This window comes from Dromiciops gliroides, chromosome 5 (assembly GCF_019393635.1).
Source record: "Dromiciops gliroides isolate mDroGli1 chromosome 5, mDroGli1.pri, whole genome shotgun sequence".
Taxonomy (NCBI): Eukaryota; Metazoa; Chordata; class Mammalia; order Microbiotheria; family Microbiotheriidae; genus Dromiciops; species Dromiciops gliroides.
The window spans coordinates 56381161-56408799 of NC_057865.1; the positions used below are offsets into that span (position 1 = coordinate 56381161).

Consider the following 27639-nt stretch of genomic DNA (forward strand, 5'->3'; position numbering starts at 1 on the left):
TTATGAATTTAGAGTATTACTTTTTGAAGAGTATTGCTTTGTGAACATGTTTTCATACATATAAAATTGTAATTTATGCAATCCCATTCCATTTCTCTTTTTTGAATAATTAGATGCTTCCCTAGACTGACAGTATATACATGAATTAATTTTAAATGTTTTATTATTAAAATATTGCTCTAGTAAATGTGCTTTTATATTTTTAAAATAGTAATTCATAGAAAAGCATTTCATTGAATTTTCTTGAATCAACAATGTATATCTAATTTCATTTAAAAGCATTTTATTAATTTAAAATAGTGCTTTTGATAGGCAAATCAATAGTTGGGAAAAGATGTTGGTAGCAAACATTTTTTGCAGAGCTATCTGAGAATTTTTTTTTTTTTAGTGAGGCAATTGGGGTTAAGTGACTTGCCCAGGGTCACACAGCTAGTAAGTATTAAGTGTCTGAGGTCAGATTTGAACTCAGGTACTCCTGACTCCAGGGCTGGTGCTCTATCCACTGCGCCATCTAGCCGCCCCTATCTGAGAATTTAAGAGAGAAGAAATGGCATTTCTCCTTGAGTCTTCATTTCACTCAAGTATAACTGAGTAGAGTAATTTTATTTTACATCTACAAAGTAATATTCTACTGTCATAAAAATACTGAAGATGAAAACATCTTTAAGTACATATAATCATCTACAGTTATCATGATTGAACAAATTAATTTACTGGTATTTTTAATAATGTTGAACATATTCTAAAAGCCACAGCAAATTATAAGCCTCGGTGTATTTTTTAGAAAATTTGTAGTGTATAACTGAAAATGAAGTTATATGACTAAGGTTACAGTTTGTATAATACCAAGAAGGGAATTAAAACTTCCTTTAAATTCTGTGCAATCTTAGGGCCTTTTTAGACAATAGTACACATTAATTCTCAGTAGGTCCTAACAGTTCTTATGTGATACTTAATATGTTCTTTTGCATGAGAGTTAGCCCTTTTTTTTTTTCAATAGTCCTTTTCCCCCAGTTAAAACTTACTATGGGGTAGTATTTGTCAGGCAGAAGGTAGCTGACTTATTACTAGGCCACCTGGCTTCCTTTTTATGGAATGTCAAAGCTGAAAAGAACCTTTGAGATTATCTAGACCAAGCTTCTCATTTTACAAATGAGGAAACTGAGACTGAGAGAGGTTAAGTAACCTGCCCAAGGTTACAGAGGTATTGACAGAGACATGACATGAACTCACATTTCCTTACTCCTGTTACAATGCTTCTTCTAAATGCTCATAATAATGGAAATTTTGAACTGCAAAGATCTTGGGTTGGACTAAATTATTTCTATGATGTCTGTACTTATAATGACACATTGTTGTTGTTCAGTTGTGTCCAACTCTGAGACCCTGTGGACAAAAGCATGCCCACGCTGTCCATGGAGTTTTCATGGCAAAGATACTGGAGGGGTTTGACATTTCCTTCTTCAGCTCATTTTACAGATGAGGTGATTGGGGCAAACTGGGTTAAGTGACTTGCCCAGGGTTATATGCTAATGTCTGAGGCTAATCAGATTTGAATTCAGATCTTCCTGACTCCAGTGCTAGGACTCTATCCACTGAGCCACCTAGTGACAGATGGTAGCTGTATTCAAGTTACTGAAGTATTATCGTATATAAAAGGGATTAACTTACTTGACCTTAGAGGGCAGAACTAGTTGGGGAGAATTTATAAGGAAGCAAGAAGAAATGTAAAGAATAATAAAAATTGTAAAGAAGAATTTAAAAATAACCAGAGCAATCAAAAAAGTATTTAAAAATAATCAACTAAGGCAGCAATTTTCAAAATGTGGCCCAAGAATCTTTGGGGGTCCCTGACACCTTTTTAGGGGATCTGTGCAGTTAAAACTTATCTCAGTAATAACAATGATAATATGTTATTTGCCTTTTTCACTCTCATTCTCTTGCCAGTATACAGTAGAATTTCCCAGAGGCTATGGGACCTATGAATTAAAGATTTAGTTGCAAACATGAAGACTTGTCTGTAGAATTGGACCTTTGCTTTACAAATGTATGAATCTACTGATTTTTTTGGACTTTCTGTTTTACTTATATTTATCCAGTATTGGCACCAACTAATCATTGAAGATCTTTTATGTAAAAGCTTGGCAATAAACATGAGTAATGCTGAAATATTCAAAGGGTTGAATAACTTTTTTGAATTTCATGATTTATTTTGGAATAATAGTTGACATTTACACCAATTGTGCAAAAGCAAGGATGGATAAAACTTCTGGCACCTTGATACCAAACAAGGCAGTGGCACTAAACTATACTAGTAATCCAGTGATATGTGCTTCACTGAAACACATGTGTAGTATTAAAAAAAAATGCTAGTTCACTTGTGAATATCCTCAAAGAAACAAATATTATTAATTTTATTAAATCTCAACTTTTGAGTGCACATCTTTTTAATGCCATATATTAGAAAATATGAAGTATGCCTAAAGGGTTATGATTGTTCAATTATGTCTGACTCTTTGTGACCCCATCTGGGACCCCATTTGTGACCCCACTTGCCATTTCTCCCTCCAGATCATTTTACAGGTGACAAATTGAGGCAAACAGGGTTAAGTGACTTGCCCAGAGTCACACTGCTAGTAAACTTGTGAGGCCAGATTTTAACTCATGAAGTCATATGAATCTTTTTTTGCAGGGCAATGGGGGTTAAGTGACTTGCCCAGGGTCACACAGCTAGTAAGTGTTGAGTGTCTGAGGCCGGATTTGAACCCGGGTACTCCTGAATCCAAGGCTGGTGCTTTATCCGCTGTGCCACCTAGCTGCCCTCCATATGAATCTTTTGATCCTAAGGCCAGCACTCTATCTACTGTGCCACCTAGCCATCCAGTGAATAAAATACTTTGGATTTATATCAAAGTATGGTGGTTATCTTAAGGAAAATCCCTTGTGTGACTATTTGAGTTACAAGCTGACCCCCCTCCCCTTTTTTTTTCATGGAATAGCATTTTTACTTGAAAGAATGACAAGCATACTATGGTTATTCAGACATATTTGGCAGACATTTTCTCAAAAATGAACTGACAGTATCTCTTGCCAGTAATGAAATTTGAGCTTTCAAATTAAAATTAGAATTTTGGAAAACTTGTATCTGCCACCATTAGCTTGATAGCTTCACAATACTTAAAGACTCTTCTATGATTTGTTGTTTGCCCACTCATTCTTTTTTTTTTTTTTAAGTTTTTTTTTTTTAGTGAGGCAATTGGGGTTAAGTGACTTGCCCAGGGTCACACGGCTAGTAAGTGTTAAGCGTCTGAGGCCGGATTTGAACTCAGGTACTCCTGACTCCAGGGCCGGTGCTCTATCCACTGCGCCACCTAGCTGCCCCCCCCACTCATTCTTTAGGATAAGATTATTTAGTTTCCAATTCATTTTTGGTGTATCTTTCCATGGCCCTTTATTACACATAACTCTTATTGGATCATGATCTGAAAAGGATGCATTTACTATTTCTGCCTTTCTGCACCTGACTGAGGTTTTTATGTCCTAATTCATGGTCAATTTTTGTGTATGTGCCATGTACCACTGAGAAAAAGGTATATTCCTTTCTATCCCTGTTCAATTTTCTTCAGAGGTCTATCATATATAACTTTTCTAAAATTCTATTCACTTTCTTAACTTCTTTCTTATTACTTTTGTGGTTAGATTTATCTAGTTCTGAGAGGGGGAGGTTGAGGTCCCCCACTCATATAGTTTTGTTATCAATTTCTTCCCATAACTCACTTAACTTCTCTAAGAATTTGGATGTTTACCACTTGGTGCATACATGTTTAGTATTGACATTACTTCACTGTCTATGGTACCTTTTATCTCTTTTAATTAGGTCAGTTTTTGCTTTTGCTTTGTCTGAGATGAGGATTGCTACCCCCCACTCTTTTTTTTTTTTTTACTTCAGCTGAAGTATAATATAATCTGCTCCAGCCTTTTACCTTTACTCTGTGTGTATCTCTCTGCTTCAAATGTGTTTTTTGTAAACAACACATTGTAGGATTCCGGTTTTTAATCCACTCTGCTATCTGCTTCCATTTTATAGGAGAGTTTATCCCATTCACATTTACAGTATTTCCCTGCATCCTATTTTTCCCTTGTTTGTATTTTTCTCTTTTTTTCCCTGTCCCTTCTCACTAGTGTTTTGTTTCTGGCCCCCTCAGTCTACAATCTCTTCTATCAGCCCCGCCTCCTTTTGTACTTTCCCCTTTCAGTTCCTAGTTTTACCCTCTCATCTATCAGCACCCCATCCTTTTCTTTCTCCTTTCCCCTTTTACTTCCCTATAGGGTAAGATGGAATTCTATACCCAATTAAGTGTGTATGTTATTCCTTTTTTGAGCCAAATCAGATGAGAGTAAGATCAAAACAATACTCAACCCTCCCTTCTTTCCCTCTATTGTAATGCAGAAGCTGCCAGATCTTGTGTTATCCTGACTGTGGCTCCACAGTACTTGAATTGTTTCTTTCTGGCTGCTTGCAATATTTTCTCCTTCACCTGGGAGCTCTGAAATTTGGCTATAATATTCTTGGAAGTTTTCATTTTGGGATCTCTTTCAGGAGATGATCAGTAGATTCTTTTAATTTCTATGTTACCTTCTGCTTCTAGAATATCAGGGCAATTTTTCTTGACAATCTCTTGGAAGATGATGTCTAAGCTCTTTTTTTTTTTTTTTTGTGAGGCAATTGGGGTTAAGTGACTTGCGCAGGGTCACACAGCTAGTAAGTGTCAAGGGTCCAGGGCCAGATTTGAACTCAGGTCCTCCTGAATCCAGGGCTGGTGCTCTATCTACTGTGCCATCTAGCTGCCCCTAAGCTCTTTTTTGATCATGGTTTTCGGGTAGTCCAATAATTTTCAAGTTATCTCTCCTGGATCTATTTTCTAGGTCAGCTGTTTTTCCAAGGAGATATTTCACATTGCCCTCTATTTATTTATTCATTTGGATTTGCTTTATTGTGTCTTGATTTCTCATAAAGTCACTAGCTTCTGTGATGTTTAAAATCTATATTGTGGTCGCCTTAAATTAGAAGCTTTAGCATCAGTCTTTGGGCATTAAACATTTATTAAAGCATACAGGTATTCACATGGAGTTCAGAAAGTTAAGAAAAGGCCTATCTAACCTAGAGTTCCAGCCTGGTCAGGTTCTTCCTCAAGTCCTCCGCCACAAGACACGAGCCTGCTTCAATCACGAACTCTCTAGCAAGCTGATTGTGGAAGCTTTTTATAGGTCTGGAACAGAGGCAATCCATTGGTTTTGAAGGTGGTCTCAAGTGGAGTTCACAATCTAGTTTCTGAGAACAGTACCTTCTTAAGGGATAGCCAGGTGTGATTATAATCTAGTTAACTTGAAGTAGACTAATCAACAATCACTCTCATTTAATTCAATCAGTTTAGATTAATCTCCAGGTGGGCCTTTGAGTATCTGCTAAATCCCATTATTTTATCACACTTCCATTTGTTCAATCCTAATTCTTAAGCAATTATTTTCTTCAGAGTTTTTTCATTTGACTTTTCAAGCTGTTGACTTTTTTTCATGACTTTCCTGCATCACTCTCATTTCTCTTTTCATTTTTTCCTCTTCCTCTCTTACTTTATTTTCAAAGTCATTTTTGAATGCTTCTATGGCCTGACACCAATTCATATTTTTCTTGGAAGCTTTGGATGTAGGAGCTTTGACTTCATTATCTACTTCTTAGGATGTATTTTGATCTTCCTTGTCACCAAAGAAACTTTCTATGGTCTGCATCCTTTTATGTCTATTCATTTTGCTAGCCTATATCTTGACTTTTAACTCCTTTTTAAAGTGGGGTGCTGCTTCCAGGGAACATTGTCCCAAGTTTCAGGGGGTCCCAGGTGGTACGATTTAAGGAGAGGCATGTTTTGTACTCACCCGGCCTGGGCTCTGGTCTATAAATAACCCCAGGCCTACTTGCATTTTAACCCACAAACAAAAAATCTGTTTTGCTGTGGCTGCAAGCTTTGGTGAGCCTGTGTCCCTCCCCAACCTCGGCTGCCACTCAAGATTGCTTCCTGATTCCCAGCACAAGCAAAACCACCAAGTTCAGCAGAGACACCTGTAATCTTCCCCCAGCTAGCCACTCAGCCCTCTCACCAGATCATGAGCTTAGTTCCAGAAGAAGCCACCACTGTAGCCAATTCAAAGGCTCCAGGGGTCTGTTTCTCTGGTACAGCTTGCCTGGGGTTGAATCTGCATGGCATGGCGAGGCGTGGGGTTGGGTTCTACTTTCAGGTTTCCCGCTGACCTTCTAAGATGTCTTTGGCTGGAAAATTACCTCACGCCATCCTTTTGTGGGTTCTGCTGCTCCAAGAATTGTCTTATGGCATTATTTGGAGGGTTTTTTTGTGATTGTGTGGGTAGCTCCGAGAAGTTACTTCCTTTCCTCTGCCATCTTGGCTCCACCCCCGGTAGTCCCCTCTATTTTAATAGATCTTTTGTGCCTCTTCACTTGATGTGATTTATCTCATTCTGCCTTCCCTTTTCTCTTTTCCCAGTATAATCCTTTTTGTTTCCCTTTAAGGTTTTTTTTTTTAATAACATCACATCAGAATCCACTTATACTTACACCTTCTATCTGTCCTATCTGCCTTAATAAAGATACAGTTCTCCTGATGCTGAGTGAGATGAGCAGAAGCAGGAGAACATTGTATACAGTATCATCAACATTATGTATTAATCAGCTGTGATAGGCTTGATTCTTCTCATCAATATAATGGTACAAGATAGTTCCAAAGGACTCATGCTGGAAAATGCTCTCCAAATTCAGAAAAAAAAAGAACTGTGGAATATAGATGCAGATTGAACCATACTATTTCTTTTGTTTTTGGTGATGTTGTTTTTCTTTTTTGAGGTTTTTCCTTTTTGCTTTGATTCTTCTTTCACAGCATGACTAATGCATAAATATGTTTAATGTTATTGTACATATATAACCTATATCAGATTACTTGCTGTCTTGGGGAGGGGGGAGGGAGGGAGAAAAATTTGAAACTAGAAATCTTATAAAAACTAATGTTGAAAACTATCTCTACATATAACTGGACAATAACAAAATACTTTTATAATTAAAAAAAATAATCTAAAAAAAGATACAGTTCTCTATATTTATAAGTATCTTCTTCCCATGTAGGGATGCAAACATCTTAAAGACTTTTCTAATGAGATCCATGGTGATATAAAGGAATGTGATTTAAAAAAAAATATTGTATAATAAAATATATTGATATTTGGAAGAGCTGAATAACTAAGTGAACGAATATTTTCCATTTGACCAATATAGGATATTAAAATCATGCATGGGTAAAAGATCCATTCCAAGTGCAAGATAGAGCGACAGATTTTAATGTAATGGTGTACAAAGAATTTATTGATATATCAGATTCCACATTGCAACTAAGCTTTAGGAAACTACTACTTGTTGAGTTTCAGTGTAAGATCAAAGAAGAATATCCACAATGATCTGAAAAGCCAATGAAAATACTCCCCCTCTCTTTCCAACTATGTATCTCAGGCTAGATTTTCTTTATTTATGTCCATCAAAATAATATATCGCAACAAACTAAATGCAGAAACAGGAGAAAACAGTTGTGTTCAATTAAGCTAGAAATTAGAGAGATTTGCAAATATATGTAAAACAATGCCACTCTTCTCACTTATTTTTTGTGTTGCGAAACATATTTTTCCTAAAAATGTTATTTGTTAACATGTAATTATTGATCTTTTAAAATGAATTAATATTAAAAATTTATTGACTGTAATTTCTAAAAGTAAATATTGATAGATTATAATATATATAAACAAAAGCTCTTTTGGCTTCTTAATAATTTTTAAGAGTGTGAAAGGGTCCTGACACCAATATATTTAAGAATGGCTAGACTAAGCACATTTCCCATCCTTGGAGGTATTCAAGAATAGACAGGATGACCATTTATCAGTGATGTTGTAAGGGGGAATTCAAATATAACATATGTAATCAGGGTACTCTCCCTCTCCCCCATCAGTTCTGACTAGAGTATACCCCATGAAGCATCCCTGGAGCTAAGCCCCTCCCTGTGCCATACTTGGGGGGAGGGGGCTCCTCTCCACATTTGTCCTGGTCCTTTTTGGTGGGCCATGTGCCCTTTGTTTGGGTCCTTTGTAATAATGCAGCAAGCCCTGTTGGACTTAGGAAGACCCAAGTTTAAATTGTGCTTGAGACACTTATCTGTGTGACTCTGGGCAAGTCACTTAATCTTCCTCAGTCTGTTTCCTCATATGTAAAATGGGTATAATAATAGGACCTACCTCATAGGTTTATTGTGATAATACTGGTAAAGTACTTTGCAAAGCTTTGATCACTTTATAAACAGATTTTTGTTGGAAGAGTCACCCCCTCTGTTTCTTTGCATTTTTTTTCTTTTCCTGTTTCTGTTTTCCCTTGGATTTCCAGACCCCAGGGCAGGAAGTCACCGGAAGAGACAAAAGAGAAAATGTCAATTTGCAGGAAGAACACATGACAAGTGACCTGTGTTTGGCCAGGTGAGCCTGAGAGAGGAGTTACTGAGTTTCCATATCCTGGCTACCCTGTCTACCTTTCTGTTGCCTTTTTTTGAGCTAGGTCAGAAACTAGTAATCTTGAGAATAGCTGTCTCCATCTCTGGGGTAATGCTGAGTTGGAAAGTTCCCAATTTTGAGAGCTCTGTGTTTGAGAGTCAACTCCCAGATAGATGGTTCACTTTTTTTTTTTTTAGTGAGGCAATTGGGGTTAAGTGACTTGCCCAGGGTCACACAGCTAGTAAGTGTGTGTTAAGTGTCTGAGGCCGGATTTGAACTCAGGTACTCCTGACTCCAGGGCCGGTGCTCTATCCACTGCGCCACCTAGCTGCCCCTGATGGTTCACTTTTGAGAGTAGATCCTCCATGGAAGATTGCCCTCCATGTCACAAGTAGCTAAAAATTTGGACTTTGACAACTTTTCATTATATTGCTATTACCTGCTTAGACAATGAAAGTAGAAAGTGAATGGGAAGTGTGTGTTTATTAGTTCCTTAAAGTTTCTTTAATATGGATGGAGGAGTTTGTCAGTTAAGTAGCTTTTATTCCCAGGCACCATGCCAAGTACTGATGATACAAAGGAAAGTAAAAAAAAAAACAACAACCTAGGATCTAAAGGGGGTGGTGGTGGTGGCGCTGGGAGTTTGGAGAAGATACAGGATGCAAACAACTATATACAAAAAGAATATAAACAAGATTAATGGGGGGGGGGTGTTAGAGGGAAGGCACTAACATTAAGGAAGCCTGGGAAAGCTTCTTGCAGAAGGTGGGCCAGGGAAGACAGGAGGTAAGAGATGAGAAGTGAAATTCCCAGGCATGGGGAACAGCTAGGGAAAATACGTGCATTTGGGAGATGGAGCTTCTTGTGGGAGGAACAGCTAGGAGGCCAGTGTTATTGGATCTCTATATAAAGAAGTAAGGTGTAAGACTGGAAAGATATGAAGGGACCAGGTTATTAAGAGATTTTATAATTGATCCTGGAGTTAATACAATACCCAGCCTGGAATCAGGAAGATCTGAGTTCAAATGTGGCTTCAGGCACTCACTAGCTTTGTGACTCTGGGCAAGTCACTTCAGCTTATTTGCTCAGTTTCCTCATGTATAAAACGAACTGGAGAAGAAAATGGCAAACCAGTATCTTTGCTAAGAAGACCCCAAAGCAGGTCACAGAGTCAGACATGACTGAAGAACAAAAACAGGGAGCTTCTGGAGTTGATTGTGTGTGGGGGGGGGGGCGGGGTGAGTGAGATATGGTCAAACTTGTGCTCTGGGATATCCATTTGACAGATGAGTGAAAGATGGACTGGAGTCAGGAGAGACTTGGGGAAGCCTATTACCATAAATAGGGCAGGAGATAGTCTTTTGTATTTCTTTGTGGGCCTCTGTGAGTCCTTTGCATCCTATGAGTTTCCTGGGTTAAATGAAACCTGGCTCATAAATAATATCCATAATATATTCTGAGCCACTTTGGAATAAGAACTGTTGAACACAGTAGGGTAACTACACAGGAGCCATACCTAAAGCTGTTTTAAGAGATTCCAGGGGATTTAAGGTAGGGATTATGACTCTAGCATTCTTATCCTCACACTGATTTATGTGTGAACTCAGAAGCCTTTTTTTTGGGGGGGGGACAATGGCCTCTGGAGCACAGGTGACACCCCAACAAAGAGACTGTGGCTAACAGTATATGTGCACTTCCCATTCAGAAGCCTGATTAGTAGTCTCTTAGAGGAAGGAGGCAAGATTCTTTTTTTTTTTAATTTTTCTGTGACCAACATGAATCATTACAATTGACCTAAGTTTGTTCACATTTTAGTTTCTCTTCCATTTACATTGTTACAGTTATTGTGTTTATCTTCTCTTAGTCTTACTGCATGTATCATTTTGGTTTCATTTAGCACCTACGAGTCTTTCCATGTACCTCTGCCTTCCTAATTGTTTCTTAGAGTGAAATATTTCATGGCAATTGGAGGGCAGAGGCAAAAACCCCAAAACTTCAGTTAAAAGAGCGGGGGCAGGCCAGCCTTGTCTTCATTTTTCACCTGCGGCAGCTATGTGTCCCAGTGAAGAGAGAGCTGGGTCTGGAGTAGGGAAGACCTGAATTGAAATTCAGCATTAGATACTTCCTAGCTGTCACGTCACTTGTTTGCCTCAGTTTCCTTATCTGTAAAACGGGGATAATTATAGTACCTCTTCCCCACAGTTGTGAGGGTATACTTTGTAAAGCACTTAGCACAGCTGATGTAACATTGCAGGTTCGTTTTTATTGCCTGATAGTTTATTCCATCATTCCCCCATGGATGGGCGCCCACGTGGTTTCCAATTTGTTGCTTTTTCCCATTAGAATTTAAGTCCCACGGAGTCAGGGACTGTCCTCATTTGGCTTATACATCTCCCCGACACAACCCACCTCTTAGCACAGCGCTGGGCACACAGGAGGCGTTTAATAAAAGCTGCTGCGTCTTTCGTTCCTCCTCGCTTTTCCTCCCTCTTTTTCCTTCCTTCGTCACAGCACAATAGGGTCGGGACGTCCCGAGAAAAGGCAGTTGGGCCCCACCCGTCCCCCCCGCTTCTCCCTCCTCCAGCCGACCACTAGCTCCGGGGCAGGGAGGGGCGAGCCCACCTCCCTAGCAGGGTCCAGGAGGGGCCGCGACGTCAGAGGGCGCGCCTAGGACTGGCTCGTGATCTCATGGTTTCGGCCTGACCGCGAGCCGTGCCGCCCTTCCACCGCAGTCCGGGGAAACTCCACGCCGTCGCCCACGCGCCCACCGCCCACGAGGGGATGCCCGGCTTTGGAGAAGCCAATCGGAATCAGGCTCGGGCAGTGCCACGTCCGTGGCGTCAGCGCCCGTCAGCGCGATGACGCAGAACGCCGTCGGTCGGGGCGGGGCCGGGCTCCGAAGAGGGCGGGCTGGCCAGCGCGGAGGCGGGGTCGGCGAGAGGGCAAGCTAGAGCGAGCGGCGGTGGGCTGCGGCGGGGAGGAGGGTCGAGGCCCAGAGCCCTACGGATCGCTGCCGGGCTCACCCAGCCCGAACAAAGGGCCCGCCGGGAGCAGCCGGCCGCCAGGCGTGCGTCCCCCGCTCTGTGACGGCGCGGGCGAGCGGCCCCTGGAGCTTCCCCGGGGTCGGAGCGAGGAGCCAGCGCCGCCGCCGCCGCCTTCCGCGAGCCTCTGCCCGGCCCCGGCCCGCGCCGCTCCCGGGGCTGGGGGCCCCGGCGGCTCCTCGTCCTCCGGCGCCGCGGCAGCTGCGGAGGGCCCCGCAGCGGGCCGGGCTCGCGCGATGGGGCTGCTCTTCGCTAAGCTGTGGAGCCTCTTCTGTAACCAAGGTGAGAGGGGTCTGGGGGCGGGCAGGAGGCGCGGGGGCCCGGGCGAGTAGGGGAGCCGCCCGGGACCCCCGGGTCGCGTCGAGTCCGACTTATTTCCAGGGAGCCCGGGGCGGGCAGCGGGACGCCACCCCGGCCGCCGATGTCCCAGGTTGGCCCTGGGAGCCCCACCTGCCCGTCCCGAAGCCCGCCAGGTAGCTCTTGTTCCAGACCAGTCGGTGCCTTTGTCCGCTCGCCCGCTTGGTCCCGGCCAGCTTCCCCGGCTCTCCCCGGGGGGATGCCATTGGGTTCCCGCCTCGGGTGTCCCAGACCTGCATTCTGTCACTCCCTACCTGTGGTCAGAAAACTAAATGATAGCAGCCTGGGGAAGGTGGATTACGTGTCACTCATTGAAGTGAGTAAAGCAGGCTCCTGGAACACTTGGTAGTGGCAAGTCCAGAGAGACGAACAGTTGTAAAACCTGTTCTGACTCGGGGAGCGTCAGACGGGAGGTGTTCTTGTGATAAGGGAAAAGGGAGGGAAAGAATGAGAGAGACAGACAGACAGAGGAGAGCATTTAAAATCTGTTAGCCCACTTTCAGTTTAGCAACTTGAAAAATAGTGAGGCTATCTTACTTTAAAGTTCTTTACCTTTTCCTTTATTTTGCAATTAGGCCTTTTGCTTAATTTCGAAACAAGTGCTTCCTTACACTGTTTTAGAATTTCTCATTAATGTGATTATCATTTCAAGGGCTTGGAGTGTACAAATAGATTGTTTAGCATGATTTTGGGGAATGCTATGTTAAGATGAGGTTTCTTTTCGTAGTTAAAATGTTTGATAAATTCTGTACGTATTGTGTTTGAAGTGCTTACAGAGGGTGAAAGAGGTACAGTGAAGTTTAGACGATTTGGGAGAAAACCATCAGAATACATACCTATTGGTGGATGTTTGGGGGTGGTGGTGGTTATATTTTCAGTCTTTGTTTTATAAATTTACAATTGTAGAAAGTATAATTTCTTTTTATTTTGCTACTTGAATTCATCCAGGAATTCTCTGGAACCAAAATTCCCATGCACAGTCTTTATAAATATCACAATTCTTCAGTCTTCATCTTTACATACTGAAGTCTTAACCTCTCATCTGTTCCCATGTGAAATAATTCTACATCCACTTGACTAATTTTAGTTAGTCTGAATTCAGTATTTCTGGGTCACTTTTATATTTTTCAGGTACCACAAACCAAGACTACTTCACTCATTCCAGGTTTATGTACACCATAGTTTTGAACAAGGATTAGAATGATTTTATTTCTTAAATGAAGGGGTTGAACTAGAAGTTACCTTAGCAGCCCTTTCTGATCGATAATGTGTATATGACTTGCGTCTTTTTTTTTTGTTTCCTTTACTTTTCTTGATATGTCCAACATTTTGTTGACTGCAAATGAACTGGAATAGCTCAAGGAATCATGTGACAATTACTAAAACTAAATGCTAGTGTGTTTGGGTAATTTGTCCCTTCATATAATCAATGGTTCTGGATAAATCATTTAATTTACTTCCTTCCTGATAAGCTTACTTTTAGGGAAAGTATTAAAAATTAAATCACTGTATGAATGTGAATTATTATTCCTGCTATGTTTAGAAAATCTGTCCCCAGTAGCATAATAAAACTGAAAGGAATCCCAGTAGACTTGTGAGTTGCAGAATAGGGAGGAAATGAGTGCAAAGAAGTTGGAATGATTCTGGATTGAGGGACTAGGGGTCTAGATAAAGAAAATTAGAAATTCCAGAGGATTTATTGATTTTTGACTTTGTACCCACCATTGTAGAGGCTACAAATGAAATGTAAGACTCCATGCCTTTCAAGGAGTTCACAATTTTATTTGAGGAGACAACAGGAAACAGAAAAACTGCTAAGATCTGAACTTAACTGTACATTTAAGTAAGAGGGAAATAGTAGTGTAACACAGAATACTTAGAGAAAACTTCATGAAGGTGGGGTTAGACTTAAACTTGGCCTTTCAGGTCCCATATATAGGATTTGTGTAAATAGATTGGAGAAAGGCATTTTAAGTGGTAGGGAAGGATGAACAAATTGCTCAGAGGTGGGACTCCTGTTAGAGCAGTGATGTCAGATTGAAAAAGGAGTCTGTGGTCTGATATGTTGACTTAGAAGACCACAAATTATTATTATGTTGTATTGTACTTTTGTTTATTTTGCTAAACATTTCCCAATTACATTTTAACCTAGTTCAGGCTGCCTGCAGGAGTTGTAGCCTGCAGACAGGGAATTTGTCACCTCTGGTATACAGTATATTTGGACAGTGAGAGACCAACCTGAGACTCATATCTTTTCTTAGCCTTGATTTTGGAATGACAGCACAGCAGTGCATAGTTTCATTTCAGAAGGATTGAAGTCTCTACTGTCTGTTGAAAATTCCAAGAAGGGTTTTATAGGCTTTGTTTCATACCAAAGAGCTGTGTGTGTGTGTGTGTGTGTGTGTGTAGACACCCACATACACACTGAATGCTAGAAGTAATAAACTACTATTCAGCTTGTTTGAAAAAGTGCCCATCACCAACAGTTACCATCTCTTATTTTCTCAGAAGAATGTGGTTTTTTTCCCCCCTAGGGATGAAGAGTGTGTCAGAGTTGTGGTTGCACTTCTCTACCTCTTGCTGCTACTATCTTTTGTGGCATAGATTGAAAAGAGGATCCCAGTTATCTCTGAAATTGTTCCAGTTGCCCAGGATTGAAGGGATATTTAATGTTTCCCATGGTTTTCCCAGTGAAGTAGGAATATGCTTTAACCCCAGTAGAGTAGATCCAACCTTTGAAAAAAAATGAAGATTCTTACATGATAGCTTTTACTTCTCTGGCTCCCCCAGTAAACATGGTATCTCTTTTGTTGTTCAGTCATTTCAGTTGTGTCTGACTTTTTGTGACCCTGTTGAGGGTTTTCTTGCAAAGATACTGGAGTGGTTTGCCATTTCCTTCTCCAGTTCATTTTATAGGTGAAGAAACAGAGGTGAATGAAATGGGGTTAAGGGACTTGCCCAGGGTCACAGAGCTAGTAGTGGCTGAGGCCAGATTTAAACTCAGTAAGATGAGTCTTCCTGACTCCATGCCCTGCATTCTATCCACTGTACCACCTAGCTGCCCATAGTATCTCCAAGTGGCTGAGGCTGGATTTGAACTCAGGTCCTCCCGAATCCAAGGCTGGTGCTTTATCTATTGCGCCACCCAGCTGCCCCTCATAGTATCTTTAACCAGTGGCCACTATGACATGGACAGCCGTATTTATGCTTTTCAGCCAGGCTATGCCTCTACTCATGAATTTTTACTATTAGTCCCTATTTATTGTACTTTCTTTTTAAACTGTCTTTCATTTCTCATCAGTGAGTTGCCGCATTTAGAGTGGACATCAAGAGATAAATGATAATCCTAAAACTTTTGTTACCTTTATTTTTTATAGGTGGTAGGTTTTGACTTGGTGAATATCTATTTTGACAATCATGGTAGATTACTCTCTATATATCATCTTTTCAAATTCATGCAGTAGAGCAGAAAGACAAAATATCAGTAGTAGGTAGCTTCAAATGACCACGGTCCAAGTCCAGTTTTGCCACCAACTGTGGCCTTTAACTCCAAACACTACTAGCTAGCAGTGAGAACTTGGACCAGTCACTTAACAGCTCTGAGCCTCAGTTTCCTCATCAGAGAAATTGGAAAGAGAATAAACTTGATATTTTGCAACCTTTCAAAGAAAGTACTTTGGAATTCTAAATCAGTATACAATGTGAATTATGCAGATAGCAAATTAGCTTTGAAAACTGGCAACAGAAACATTGAGCTAGAAAATAAATAATGCCTGATAACTCTGATTGACTATTTAATTCCTTAGGATATCTTTTTTCACTTGAATATCTTGTTTATTGTAATTTTTTTAAAAAATTGCTTTATGCTTAATTTAATATTGGTGTCTTTATACTGTTCTTATGCCTTCTCTTCCTGGTTCCATATTTCTCATATATTTGTATCTGTTATGCCTTCAGAGTTTAGATTTTTTTTCCCTCTTCTAGTTTTGATGGTTGGGTTATTGGAGATTGGGTGGGCCAAGGGAGATTTGAAGGTTTATTTCTTAATTTATATTGTTTAGACTCAGTTTTGACTCACCTATCATACCAACAATATAAATGATTCAACTCAACAAATTAAGTGCTTACTATTGGTAAGGTCAATTCTTAGTACTGGTTATATACCAGGATAAAAATTAGGCGTATCTATTCTTTTAGAGAGAGATTATTGCATGGAAAGAGAACAGAGATAACATTTATTGTATAATATTATGATTCTTTCTATATGTGAATCATACAAATCTCCAATAAATCATATTATTTAAAAAAAATAACTTTTTTCAATTAACATCTATTTCTCTTCCTTCCCAACTCTCACCATTAAAAAAAAGACTCAAAATAAATATGCATAGTCCCAATCTATACCCTGAATCTATCCTTCACCTTTCTGTCTGTAGGTAAGTAAAATTTTTCATAGGCAGTCCTTTGTAATCATGCTTGGTCATTGAGTCACTGTCCAAACTTAAGTCTCAGAAGTCTCAGAAAGTTGGTTGTTTTTGATGCATAAATTATTCTTCACACTTTGCTCTTTGACAATGCCTACAAGTCTTCCCAGTTTTCATGGAAACTTTTTCATCTTTTTATGGCATAAGAATATTAAGTTCACATGCCATTTTTTTAGCCATGCATCAGTTGATGTTCACCCTTTTGTTTTCCAGTTCATTGCTACAACAAAAAAGCTATTATAAATATTTTTGTACATAAAGGCATGATGGATTTTAAGTGGGGAGAAATTAATTGTATTGTGATTATGTTGAATATGGCTAAAATAAGTGAAGTATCAACTGGGGCTTGGGAATCTTTACATCAGATTTTTAGTAATGTTTTCTGACATTTGGCTCAGTATGAAAATGAGTAAATATTTCAAACATAACATACAAAAAGGAGAGAATTCTTGTAATTTGTTGTATTATCTTCTTTTCAGATTATATATTTGATAATTAAAACCATTAAATTTTATGTGATGGGGGGAAGGGCAATGAGGGTTAAGTGACTTGCCCAAGGTCACACAGCTAGTAAGTATCAAGTGTCTGAGATTAGATTTGAACTCAAGTCCTCCTGAATCCAGGGTCAGTGCTTTATCCACTGTGCTACCTAGCTTCCCCCAAGCCATTAGATTTTAAATGGAATCTAGGCATTGATTTTTAGAAGGCAGCTTGGCAAAGTGGATATCAGCTTTGAAGACATGGGTTCACACTCTAATACATTAATGTATGAATGAAAAAGCATTTATTAGCCTGAGCACAAAACAAGCACTAAAATAAATAAATCTAAGCAAGTATGACTGTAAACTCTTAAGGAGTATACATTCGGGTTACTGATGAAATCAAAGATCTGGTTCAAAAAAATTTCCTAATTATAATCGCTACCTTTTTGATAGGGTGTTTTTTTTAATTGCCTTTTTTTTTTCTTTCCCTATTTGAAGGTTAGTCTTGGCTGAAAAGTACTGGAATCTTGCGTTTCAGCTAATATTGTAGGACTGAACAAATTCCAGGAGCCAGGGCATTGTGGCTCCTAGAACTAGTTGGATTATGTTGGGCAATATTATATTTTATCTCAACTGTAGCCAAAATTGAGTGCATTTTGTTCTTTCAGTTTATGTGTTTTGGCTTTTCCTATTTTGATTATTTGAAATAAAAAAGCAGTTGTCAGTGCTACTTGGTTTAGGCATCAGTGATAACTCACAGACTCCTTGGTTTCTTTTTCTTTTTAAAAAAAATTAAATTTTTTTCTGTCGGGGCAAAGGGGGTTAAGTGATTTGCCCAGGGTCACACAGCTAGTAAGTGTCAAGTGTCTCAGGCCAGATTTGAACTCAGGTACTCCTTAATCCAGGGCTCATGCTTTATCCACTGCGACACCTAGTTACCCCCAAATTTAAATTTTTTAGTGAGCAAAAGTCTATTTTCTCTCCTTCCCACCTCAACAACCCCATTGGAAACAAAATAAAAAACCCTTGTGACATGTGTAGTAAAAACAAATTCTCAAATCTGTCGTAGTCATTCTACACTAAGTCCTTAGCCACTGGTGTACTTCTTCATTAAGTCCCCTGGAATCATGATTGGTTATTTTATATGTTGATAAGAATTCTTAAATCTCTTAAAGTTTTTTTTTTGCAGTTTTTTTTTTAGTTTTGTTATTTTAAATATATTCTAGTTCTGCTTGTTTTAGAACTTGAAGAACTTTCCCATCAATTCATGCAGGTCTTCCTAGGTTTCTCTGAAACCATTCCTTTTCATCATTTCTTATGGTCCATTACTATTTTATCACAATCAGACTGATTTTGTTAAGTCATGCTTCAAATGATGAACACCTATTTAGTCTTCAGTTCTTTGACACCACAGAAAGAACTGCTATAAATATTTTGGAACAAATTGGTTCTTTTCTTTTTTTTTTTCTTTTTCTTTCTTTTTTTGATCTCTGAGGTACTTGTCAAGCAGTAGTATCACTGAAGTAAAAGGTACACACAGTTTAGAGACTTTTCCGGCACAGTTCTAAATTGTTTCCACAATGGCTAGACCAATTCACAGTTGTACCCACAGTACATATCAGTGTATGTATTTTCCCATGGCCCTTCCAATATTTGTCATACTATTTTGTTAATATCTTTGCCAATTTGATGGGAGAAACCTGTAACCTCAGCATTGCTTTAATTTGCATTTTTCTAATTATTAGTGATTTGACTTTTTTTATGACTTCATATCATGGATTTCTTCCTTTGCAAGCTGTGTGTTCTGTGTTGACCATTTATAAATTGGGGAATGGATCCTCTTCTTAGAAATGTGGGTCAATTCTTTATGTATTTTGGAAATGAGATTTTGTTTTTTATCAGAGAAACTTGCTGTAAGACTGTTATTTTGTTGGATTAAAAAATTCATTTATATAATCAAAAATGTTCATCTTGTGATCTTCTCTTTCCTTTCTTTCATTGTGAGTTCTACATCAGTAAATCTGACAGGAAATTTCCTTCCTTCTCTAATTTGTTTCTGATGTGACCTTTTTATATCTAAGTAATATATCCATGAGGAACTTATCTTCCTTTTGGGTGTGAAGTGTTGGCCTAAACCTATGAAACTTCTGTTGGACTACTTTCTAGTTTTCCCAGCAGTTTTTCTTGAATATTAAGTCCTTACTCCAGTAGCTGAAGGCTTTGGGTTTATTTATTACTGAACACTAGACTAATAGGTTTGTTTACTTCTCTGTGTATTTAATCTGTTTTATTGATCATTAAAAAGTGGAGCTACTCAGCTTCTTTATCACTTAGACTCTGACTTGGCCCCTCTTACTATTATTATCTTGTACTGGTTGGATTTGCTTAGTTTTCTCTCTGAGCATTTCCAAAGGATGGAGACCTTTAGTGATGCTGATTTTGTCTCAAGCTGGTATTTGGAGCCAATACCTTGTGACAACATCCTGCCTCAAACTCATCCCCACCCCTGCTTTTTGCTTTTTTTTTCCTTTCCCTTACCTGGAAAGCTGAAAATTTTATCTGCCTCCAAATTTGGGGGTTATGTGGCTCCTAGATCAATCAGAGTTGGCAGGCTCTGATAAGTTGTTTTCTTCTTTAAGTGAGGAGGTGGCAGTAAGTGTTTTTATCTATGTCCTCCTACTTAAAACACTTCATATATAGACACACTACAAAATGTAAGAAAAACCTCAACCAATCCAGTCTGAGCAAAGTAAGAATATCATAAACAATAAAAAGTAAACTTGGTTAACATTTTTTTTTGGGGGGGCACTGTAATGGAGGAAAATGTTTAGAGTGACACTGGTATGATCATGGGGTCATAGACCTAGAGTTGGAAGGGCCTTGAGAGACTACCTGGTTTATCCTAGGAAGCTTGGTGGTGCATTGGATAGAGTGCTGATTCTAGAGTCAGGGATTTCTGAGTACAAATATAGCTCATAAATTTTACTGGCTGTGTGACCCTGGGAAAATAATTTAACATCTAGCGTCCCCAGTTTCTAAATCTGTAAAATGGGAATAACAACAATAATAATAATTCCTCTCAAGGTGGTTGTGAGGGTCAAATGACAATTGTGAAGTTCTTAGCATAATGCCTGGCACATATTGGGTGCTTAAGAAGTCCTTCCTTCTTACTTCCCTTCTTTCTTCCCTCCCTTCCTCCCTTTCATTTTGCAAATGAGAATACTGCTTCCCAGAAAGATTAAGTGATTTGTTTAAAGTAAGGCTTGTCCGTAAGTATCAGGCAAGATTTGAACACTGTGCTCTGCCTCCAGAGTCAGCACACTTTCCATTGTACCAGTATGCTGCCTCTTTTGGGGGGGGAGTTGTATTGATATGGATTAGATTAGAGGGCCTCTAAGGTCCCTTTCAACTCTGACCTTTTGTAATGCTCTCGTTATTCAGTGTAGTTTATGCCCTCTTAGAGTTTAATTAGGTTCCTTCATTTTGTGTATTTTTCTTCTCTTACACCATTCTTGTTGTTGATCCCAGCATCTTTCCATTACCAGAGAGGTTCAGATTTACACACTCCCTATAGTTTTTTCTGGAAATGTGAAAAGGATTTTACTTTTGTAAAGGTAATTTTGTTCTGGTCTTATTTCTCAAGATCTTGCAAGTCTTGTATGTTTTTGTTTTTTGGCGGGGCAGGCAATGGGGGTTAAGTGACTTGCCCAGGGTCACACAGCCAGTAAGTGTCAAGTGTCTGAGGCCGGATTTGAACTCAGGAACTCCTGAATCCAGGGCCGGTGCTTTATCTACTGTGCCACCTAGCCGCCCCATATGTATTTTTAAAAAACAGAAATACCTCGCTACTTTTAATTTTTGTGAACAAAGCTCTTGGTACAGTGGTTTGTTGTAGCTAAACTAGTTATAACATCTCAGCAATGCTTTACTGCCATTCTTGCCAAAGGCATTGTACTGGGAAGAGAATATAACATAAGCTTTATCCTGCCTCACAGGACTGTTCATTACAGAAACAATGATGGATGACTTTTTGAGCCATGCCAGATTTCAAACCTTGCTGTCAATGGACATGTTCATTTGCTGGACCTTGACCATAATTTTAAAAGTGTTTTACATTTTACTATTATTCCTGGGCTGAACACTAACTCTTGTTTATTTTCCATTCTAAACCACTTATAATTTTCTTTAAATATCTCCATAAAATGTTAGTGTTTAAAAATCCATTTAATCACACATTTTGAGGTTATTGTTTTCCATGCCTTCTTTATGAAAGAGACCATAATTTCAGCTTGCTGGTGCTACCTAAATTGTTTAAACTTCTTAGCTCTGATAAGAATTGAGATAATGTAAAAGGAGGATCCCAACTATAGCCCACATCTTGCTTTTATAAACATGTAACAGATTTTGAAAGCAGAATTGCTCCTTATCTTCATGTTGTGAAATATTGATTTAGCTTCTCTGTTTTCTTTACCTTTCCCCTTTGCAGATTCTTCATGTATGTTGACTCAGAGATGCTGTTTTATATAGTTCTATCTGTAGATACAGATTAGTTTGATTGTTTCTAGTGGTTTCAACTGTTACCAAATTAAAAAAAATATATCATTCAAAAGCTTCCTTGACAAAGTAAATACCAACCTCTGTGGATTTTTTCGATGTTAAAAATCAATTTACATATTTTGTTTTCGTTTTCCCCTTTTCTTTCCTCCTTGATTCCTTCCATTGTTCCTTAAGAGTTCTTAGTAATTCATCAAATACTATACATTCCTAGAGATCACTTTCCTTAACTGTTCTATTTCCAAGGAAAGCACTTTAAAATACCAGAAAAAAAATCTTTTCCTATTTTCCTAAGTATAATTTTAAACTGAAGACCAATCACTTTGACTCTCCCATCCAAACATTTAAGTTGATGATTTCAAAATCTGGTTACTGCTTTTCTCTGTTTTATAGACTTCTATATTTTGCCTTATGACTTCCCCAAATGAGAAAAATTGGGGAGAATATATTTAATGCAGAAAGATAAATTGCGTCAAGTTTCCTGTCTGTCTGGTTTCAGGGACAAAAAACAGTGTCTCATTCTGATTTCCTTGTTCAGTTATTTTTCCTTCTTTGATCTGTTAATTTCTAACTTGTAAGAAAGCTATTTTAAAGATTTCTTTTACTGACTTGTTTCTCCCTCTAGCTTAGTAATTTTGTTTTATTCCTTGAATTAAAAAAAATCATTCTTTATGTTGAATTTCAGTGTCTCTTCTTAATTTCTCTCTTTAGTGTTCTCTGCCAATGACAATGTGATATTTACTACTTAAAATTATCCGTTATTATACAACAGCAGTATTAAATGGATCTATAAGACACCAGTGATGGTGTGTTACTGTTATATCTAGTTATTTCTCTTAGAAGGCACTTAGAAGGAATTGTTACTTTGTAAATTTTCAAGTTAATTATATCATTTTTTATTTCATAGAACAATGGAGCTGGAAAGCTGGAAAGCAACAGCAGTTTCAGTGACTTGCACAAGATTTCATGGCTAGTTAGTAGCCACCGTTGGAACTGAACATAGGTCTCCTGACTCTTAGTTCAGTGCTCTTTCCATTGAACTCTTTGTTTTTGTGAGGCAGTTGGGGTTAAGTGACTTGCCCAGGGTCACACAGCTAGTAAGTGTCAAGTGTCTGAGGTCAGTTTTGAACTCAGGTCCTCCTGAATCCAGGGCCAGTGCTTTATCCACTGCACTACCTAGCTGCCCCGATTCTATTCATTTTTGTATCTATTTTCCTTTTTCCAAGTATTTAGTAAAAATCTTTCTGCAAGATATTTCAGAATATAGACATTTTTGATACTGGAGCTCATTAAGAGAAAAGCCATTTGCTTTGTTAAAACTAGAATTTTCCCCATGTCCCCAAATGTTTTTGTTTAAGGATAATTGTATCATAAATGGAAGTTAGTGTATTTTTGAAATTTAGTAATACATTTCCTCATTGGGTGCTGTTGAATATTGTTCAGTAAATTGACAGAATCTTACAAATGATAAGAAATCAGTTTCTGAAATCCTCAAATATCTGTTGTCCATTTAGCAAGCATTATAGATGGCCTTGGGGTCAGGAGGCGTCAGACACAACTAAGTCACAACAACAAAGAGATAAGTGACTTCATATAACAAAGTTGATAGTTTTATATATTAAAGACTAATTTTGTGATAAAGGATGGCTATTCTAATTTCAAAAATTCATAAATTTTTGTTTTGTACATAACTAGCAACTGCCAAGTATTAGAAGCCAAGTTTCTTAATAGCCTTTTCACTACACTGATTCCTATCCATAGGTATGTATACCATCTAACTAGTCTGTAGAATGGCAATGATAGCCAGACTTAGCTTCATCTTAATTTTTCTTTCTTTCCCCTTTTCTTCCCTTTTGACTTAATTGTTTTGATTTTGAACTTATGTGAAAACCCAGAATATGAGCCACCTTCTAACTTCTATTTCTAATTCCATTTCTGTTGCTATTACTCTCTAAAACTTTGTGATTTTATTGGATTACCAGGCTGTACTCATGAATAATTCCACACCATTTTTACAGATATTCTGCCAATAATTAGGATGCATGGGGGGAAATGAAGGGAGTGTGATATTGGAAGAGCAAAGAGCAGTGTCTGGTACTGACTCTGCCACTAACTTCAAGGATGACTGTGGGCAATTAATTTCACCTCTTTGGGCCCCAGTTTCTTCATGTGTAAAATGAGGAGTTTTGATTCAATGTGATATCTAAATCTCCTTTCTATTCCTAAAATCTTGTGAATTTTGAGGAAAGTTGACTGAGAGGTAACCATAGCCTCCCTTTTTTTGAAGGATTTGCAAAGTTTATGAAGTTTGCTTTGGAGCTAGAAACTAACTTCTGAAGTTAGAAGTCTGGAATCTGGAGTTGGAGTATCTTGTATGAGGATTAGCAAGGAGGCCAATCACTGGATTAAAGAATATTGGGGGCAGCTAGGTGGCGCAGTGGATAGAGCACCAGCCCTGGAGTCAGGAGTACCTGAGTTCAAATCCAGCCTCAGACACTTAACACTTACTAGCTGTGTGACCCTGGGCAAGTCACTTAACCCCAATTGCCTCACTAAAAAAAAAAAAAACAAAAACAAGAATATGTGGATGTGGGGGAGGAGCAAAGTATAAGAAAGCTGGAAAGGTAGAAAGGGGCCAGGTTGTAAAAGACTGAATGCCAGAGGATTTTGTATTTGATTCTGGTGTTGATAGGGACCAACTGGCATTCATGGAGTTGGGGTATATGACATGATCAGATCTGCACGTTAAGAAAAATAATTTGACATCTGAGTAGAGGACTATAGCTAGTGGAGGGTGGACTGATCAAGTTTGAGTTTGGGTTTTGAGGATGGTGGAGAAAAGAACATGTTTGCAGGCAGTAGGGAAGCAACCAGTAGCGGAGTCTGGGGATGATTGAGGGGACATTTTTCTGCTGAAGATGGGATGGAATGGAATAAAATTTACATATAAAGGAGTTATCTTTGGCCAGGAGAATGAATAGCTATCTTGTGAGATAGGGATGAAGGAGATAGTGGCAGAAGTCATCTGGCTTATGTGAAATGAGAGAGGAGAAGACTGGCCTCTTAGTGAATGGAGAAAGGCTAAGTGTATGGAAATGACCGAATAACAGCTATGTGCTGGGCACTATTCTAAGTGCATTACAAATATTGTCTTACTTGACCCTCCCTCATAGCTCTTTGAGGTAGGTGCTATGATTTATCCTCATTTTATAGTTGAGAGGAAACTGAGGCAGAGGTTAAGAAACTTGGCCAGGGTGACTTAGCTCTTAAGTATCTGAGGCTGGATTGGCACTGCCTTGGTAACTCTAGGCCCAGAATTCTTGTCACATGATCACGTAGGTGTCTCACTGGCAGCTAGGCTTCAAGTTTTCAGTAACATATGTAAAGGCTAAAATTCTAGCTATACTGTCTAAAATATCTAATGAGTGGTCTCCAATAAATTATAAGCTTTAGCAAGAGTTAGACTTTTAAGCATTTATTAAGGAGAATAAGAATTTGGTAAAGAGAGAGAGAGAAAGGCCTGATTCATCTGTCTATTAAAGGGAGAGAGCATTCCTAGCTCCGCTCTTCTCCAGAGTCCACACAAAAAAGAGCGGGTCAGAGCGCCAGCCTCCCCCTTCTTCCTCCCATAAGCAAACATCATTTCCTGACGCCAAAGAAAAGACGCATGGTCTTCCCTCAGAGACCTTCTCCTCATGGTGGAGCTTCTCTACAGTAAGTCTCTGGCAGGTGGCGTCATTCCAGTCGTTACACATATGAGGTGTGACAAAGGGAACCATGGGAGCTTTGAGGAGGGATGAAAGGTTTTGGAAGAGCAGCTGTGGTGAGTGGGAACAGTAAGTTAATCAAGGAGATATGATGCTCTGCCATAGTGAGGGCCCAGTTGGGTTTATAGAACATAAATTTGTAGTGGATGCAGTCAGCACAGTTTAGTGGTTTTCTGCAGCATTCTACAGGAGCTAAGACAGCTTGTGGTGGGAGTGATCCAGAGCTTGACTAGGCAAGATCGGTGCTATGAGAAGGGTTGAGATATTAAAGAAGAGGACATTGGAGGGTTGAACTGATTTCACCATGGGAGTTCAGAGGGAGAAGGGAGGAGAATGTAGCTGGCGCATGAGTAGGTGATAAAAAGTACAGACTTGGATAGATTTGACTTAAATAAATTTGATAACTTATTTTGCAAACAGTACATTTAGTCCTATCACCTTAATATATAAAATTCAAGAATAGTTTTGTTTTTAGAAGGGACATACAGTAATTGCTTGAAAGTGATTTATGTAAGCTACATTCAAAAACATTCTTCAATAATTATTTCGTTTCTTTTTTACTCCCTTTTCCCTTGTATTTATTTCCATATTCCTACTCCCTTGGTGTTCTGTGTCAGCTGGCTTTGCCTTTGGCAGAGTGGATAGTAAAGATATTCCAAGATGCCTGAAGTGTTTACAATGTGAAGTATCATCTGAAGCCAGCTCATTATAGTGGGTTAGGTGAATTTGCACTTGTCTGCCAATCATACTCAGTCCCTGGGAGAGGAGTCCCATAGTGGTGTGACTTAAGTCACCCAGGGAAGAAGGCTTGATCTCTGGTCCAAAAGTGGGGGCTATTCCCTGTGCGGAGAGGGGTCAGTCAGTGAAAGGGAAGATAGCAAGATGTTCTGAGTAGATGGAAGTAAAACATGCTCTCAGGTTAACTCTTATCATTTAGCTGAGTTTGTGCTGTTCAGATGGAATAATGCATTTTGAGGGTTTTGTTGTAAACCTTAAGATGCTAAATGAATGTGTTTTGTTTGTTTTTGCTGGGCAATTGGGGTTAAGTGACTTGCCCAGGGCCACACAGCTAGTAAGTGTTAAGTGTCTGAGGCCAGATTTGAACTCAGGTCTTCCTGACTCCAGGGCCAGTGCTCTATATACTGCGCCACCTAGCTGCCCCTGAATGTCAGTTTAAAAAAACCCAAAAACCCTTAATGTCCCTCCAGCCTTAAAAACAAGCAAGTTACTTGTCTTTTGTGCAAGTACCTCAGCGATGCTTGGTTTGCTCACTTGAACTTTTGTTTTGTTTTGTGAGGCTATTGGGGTTAAGTGACTTGCCCAGGGTCACACAGTTAGTAAGTGTTAAGTGGATTTGAACTCAGGTACTCCTGACTCCAGGGCCGGTGCTCTATCCACTGCGCCACCTAGCTGCCCCTCACTTGAACTTTTAATGAAGAAATTTTAATATGTTACCATAGCCAGATGAAGATAAGTTATATTTTAGCCATGGGTCTCTGAAATAACCAGTGCTGGCCTATTCTATAGACACTGAGGGCCAGCCCTAGTTATATCAATGTCTTTTTGGAAATCTTATCTAAAATAGAACTTTAGGAAGTACCACTCTAGTGCTTCCTTGGTATATGGAAGTGATTCTGGGTTTTTGAAGGCTATCCTAATGGCAGCCTCCATCAGTATCTACAGTGGTAGAAAAAGTTCCTATACAGTCACAACAAAAGAGTTTTCCAAGGAACAGCTTAGTTAAATGCATAGAGACTCCAGTAGGTTGGCCATTATGTGTTGAATTCATGACAAACCATGAAAATAAGAAAAATACAAAAGATACCCAGTTAAGCCCAGTCATCCCAAAGGCACTTAAGGATGAAATTGAAATGAAGGGAAACAAAATTGGGAGGATTAGGAAAAATTTCTGTGACATACTTTTTCCCTCTCTCCTTGTCATAAGCTATCACATTTGGAGTCTATCATCACTGTCCCAGCTGTGCAGCAAGGGGAAGTAGAAAAGCCGTTCAAATAAGCAAAGATGGAAAAACAGCTGGGACTACATCTAGTATACACAAACAGGTCTTGCATACTTGCAAGGTTTTTCAGGGATTGATTCTCAAGATATTGGGAAAAGGGGAAGATACCAAATACTTGAAAAACATAACCATGATTACAAAGAAGGGCACAGAATAATTATTTGTATTTTCTGAACCCTGGAAATCATTGTGAGAATAATCAATCTACACCTATCAGTTACATTCTGAATGAAGGTTTGAAAAGAATCATAGGACTGGTTTCAGAGCTGTAAGAGGTCATCAAATCAAACCTCCTCATTTTTCAGATGAGGAAACGGAGACACACAGAGTTTGCCCAGGATTAA

General features: G+C 39.1%; 1 protein-coding gene across 1 annotated transcript in view; it reads left to right on the forward strand.

Annotated features, from left to right (window-relative positions):
- Nucleotides 1-11743: 11743 nt before the first annotated feature.
- ARL5B (ADP ribosylation factor like GTPase 5B) overlaps nucleotides 11744-27639 on the forward strand; it is a 38229-nt gene continuing 22333 nt past the window's right edge. Inside the window, exon 1 of the mRNA XM_043966883.1 lies at nucleotides 11744-11912. Coding sequence (XP_043822818.1) covers nucleotides 11867-11912 — 46 coding nt within the window. The 5' untranslated portion in view covers nucleotides 11744-11866. The remainder of the gene's footprint in view (nucleotides 11913-27639) is intronic.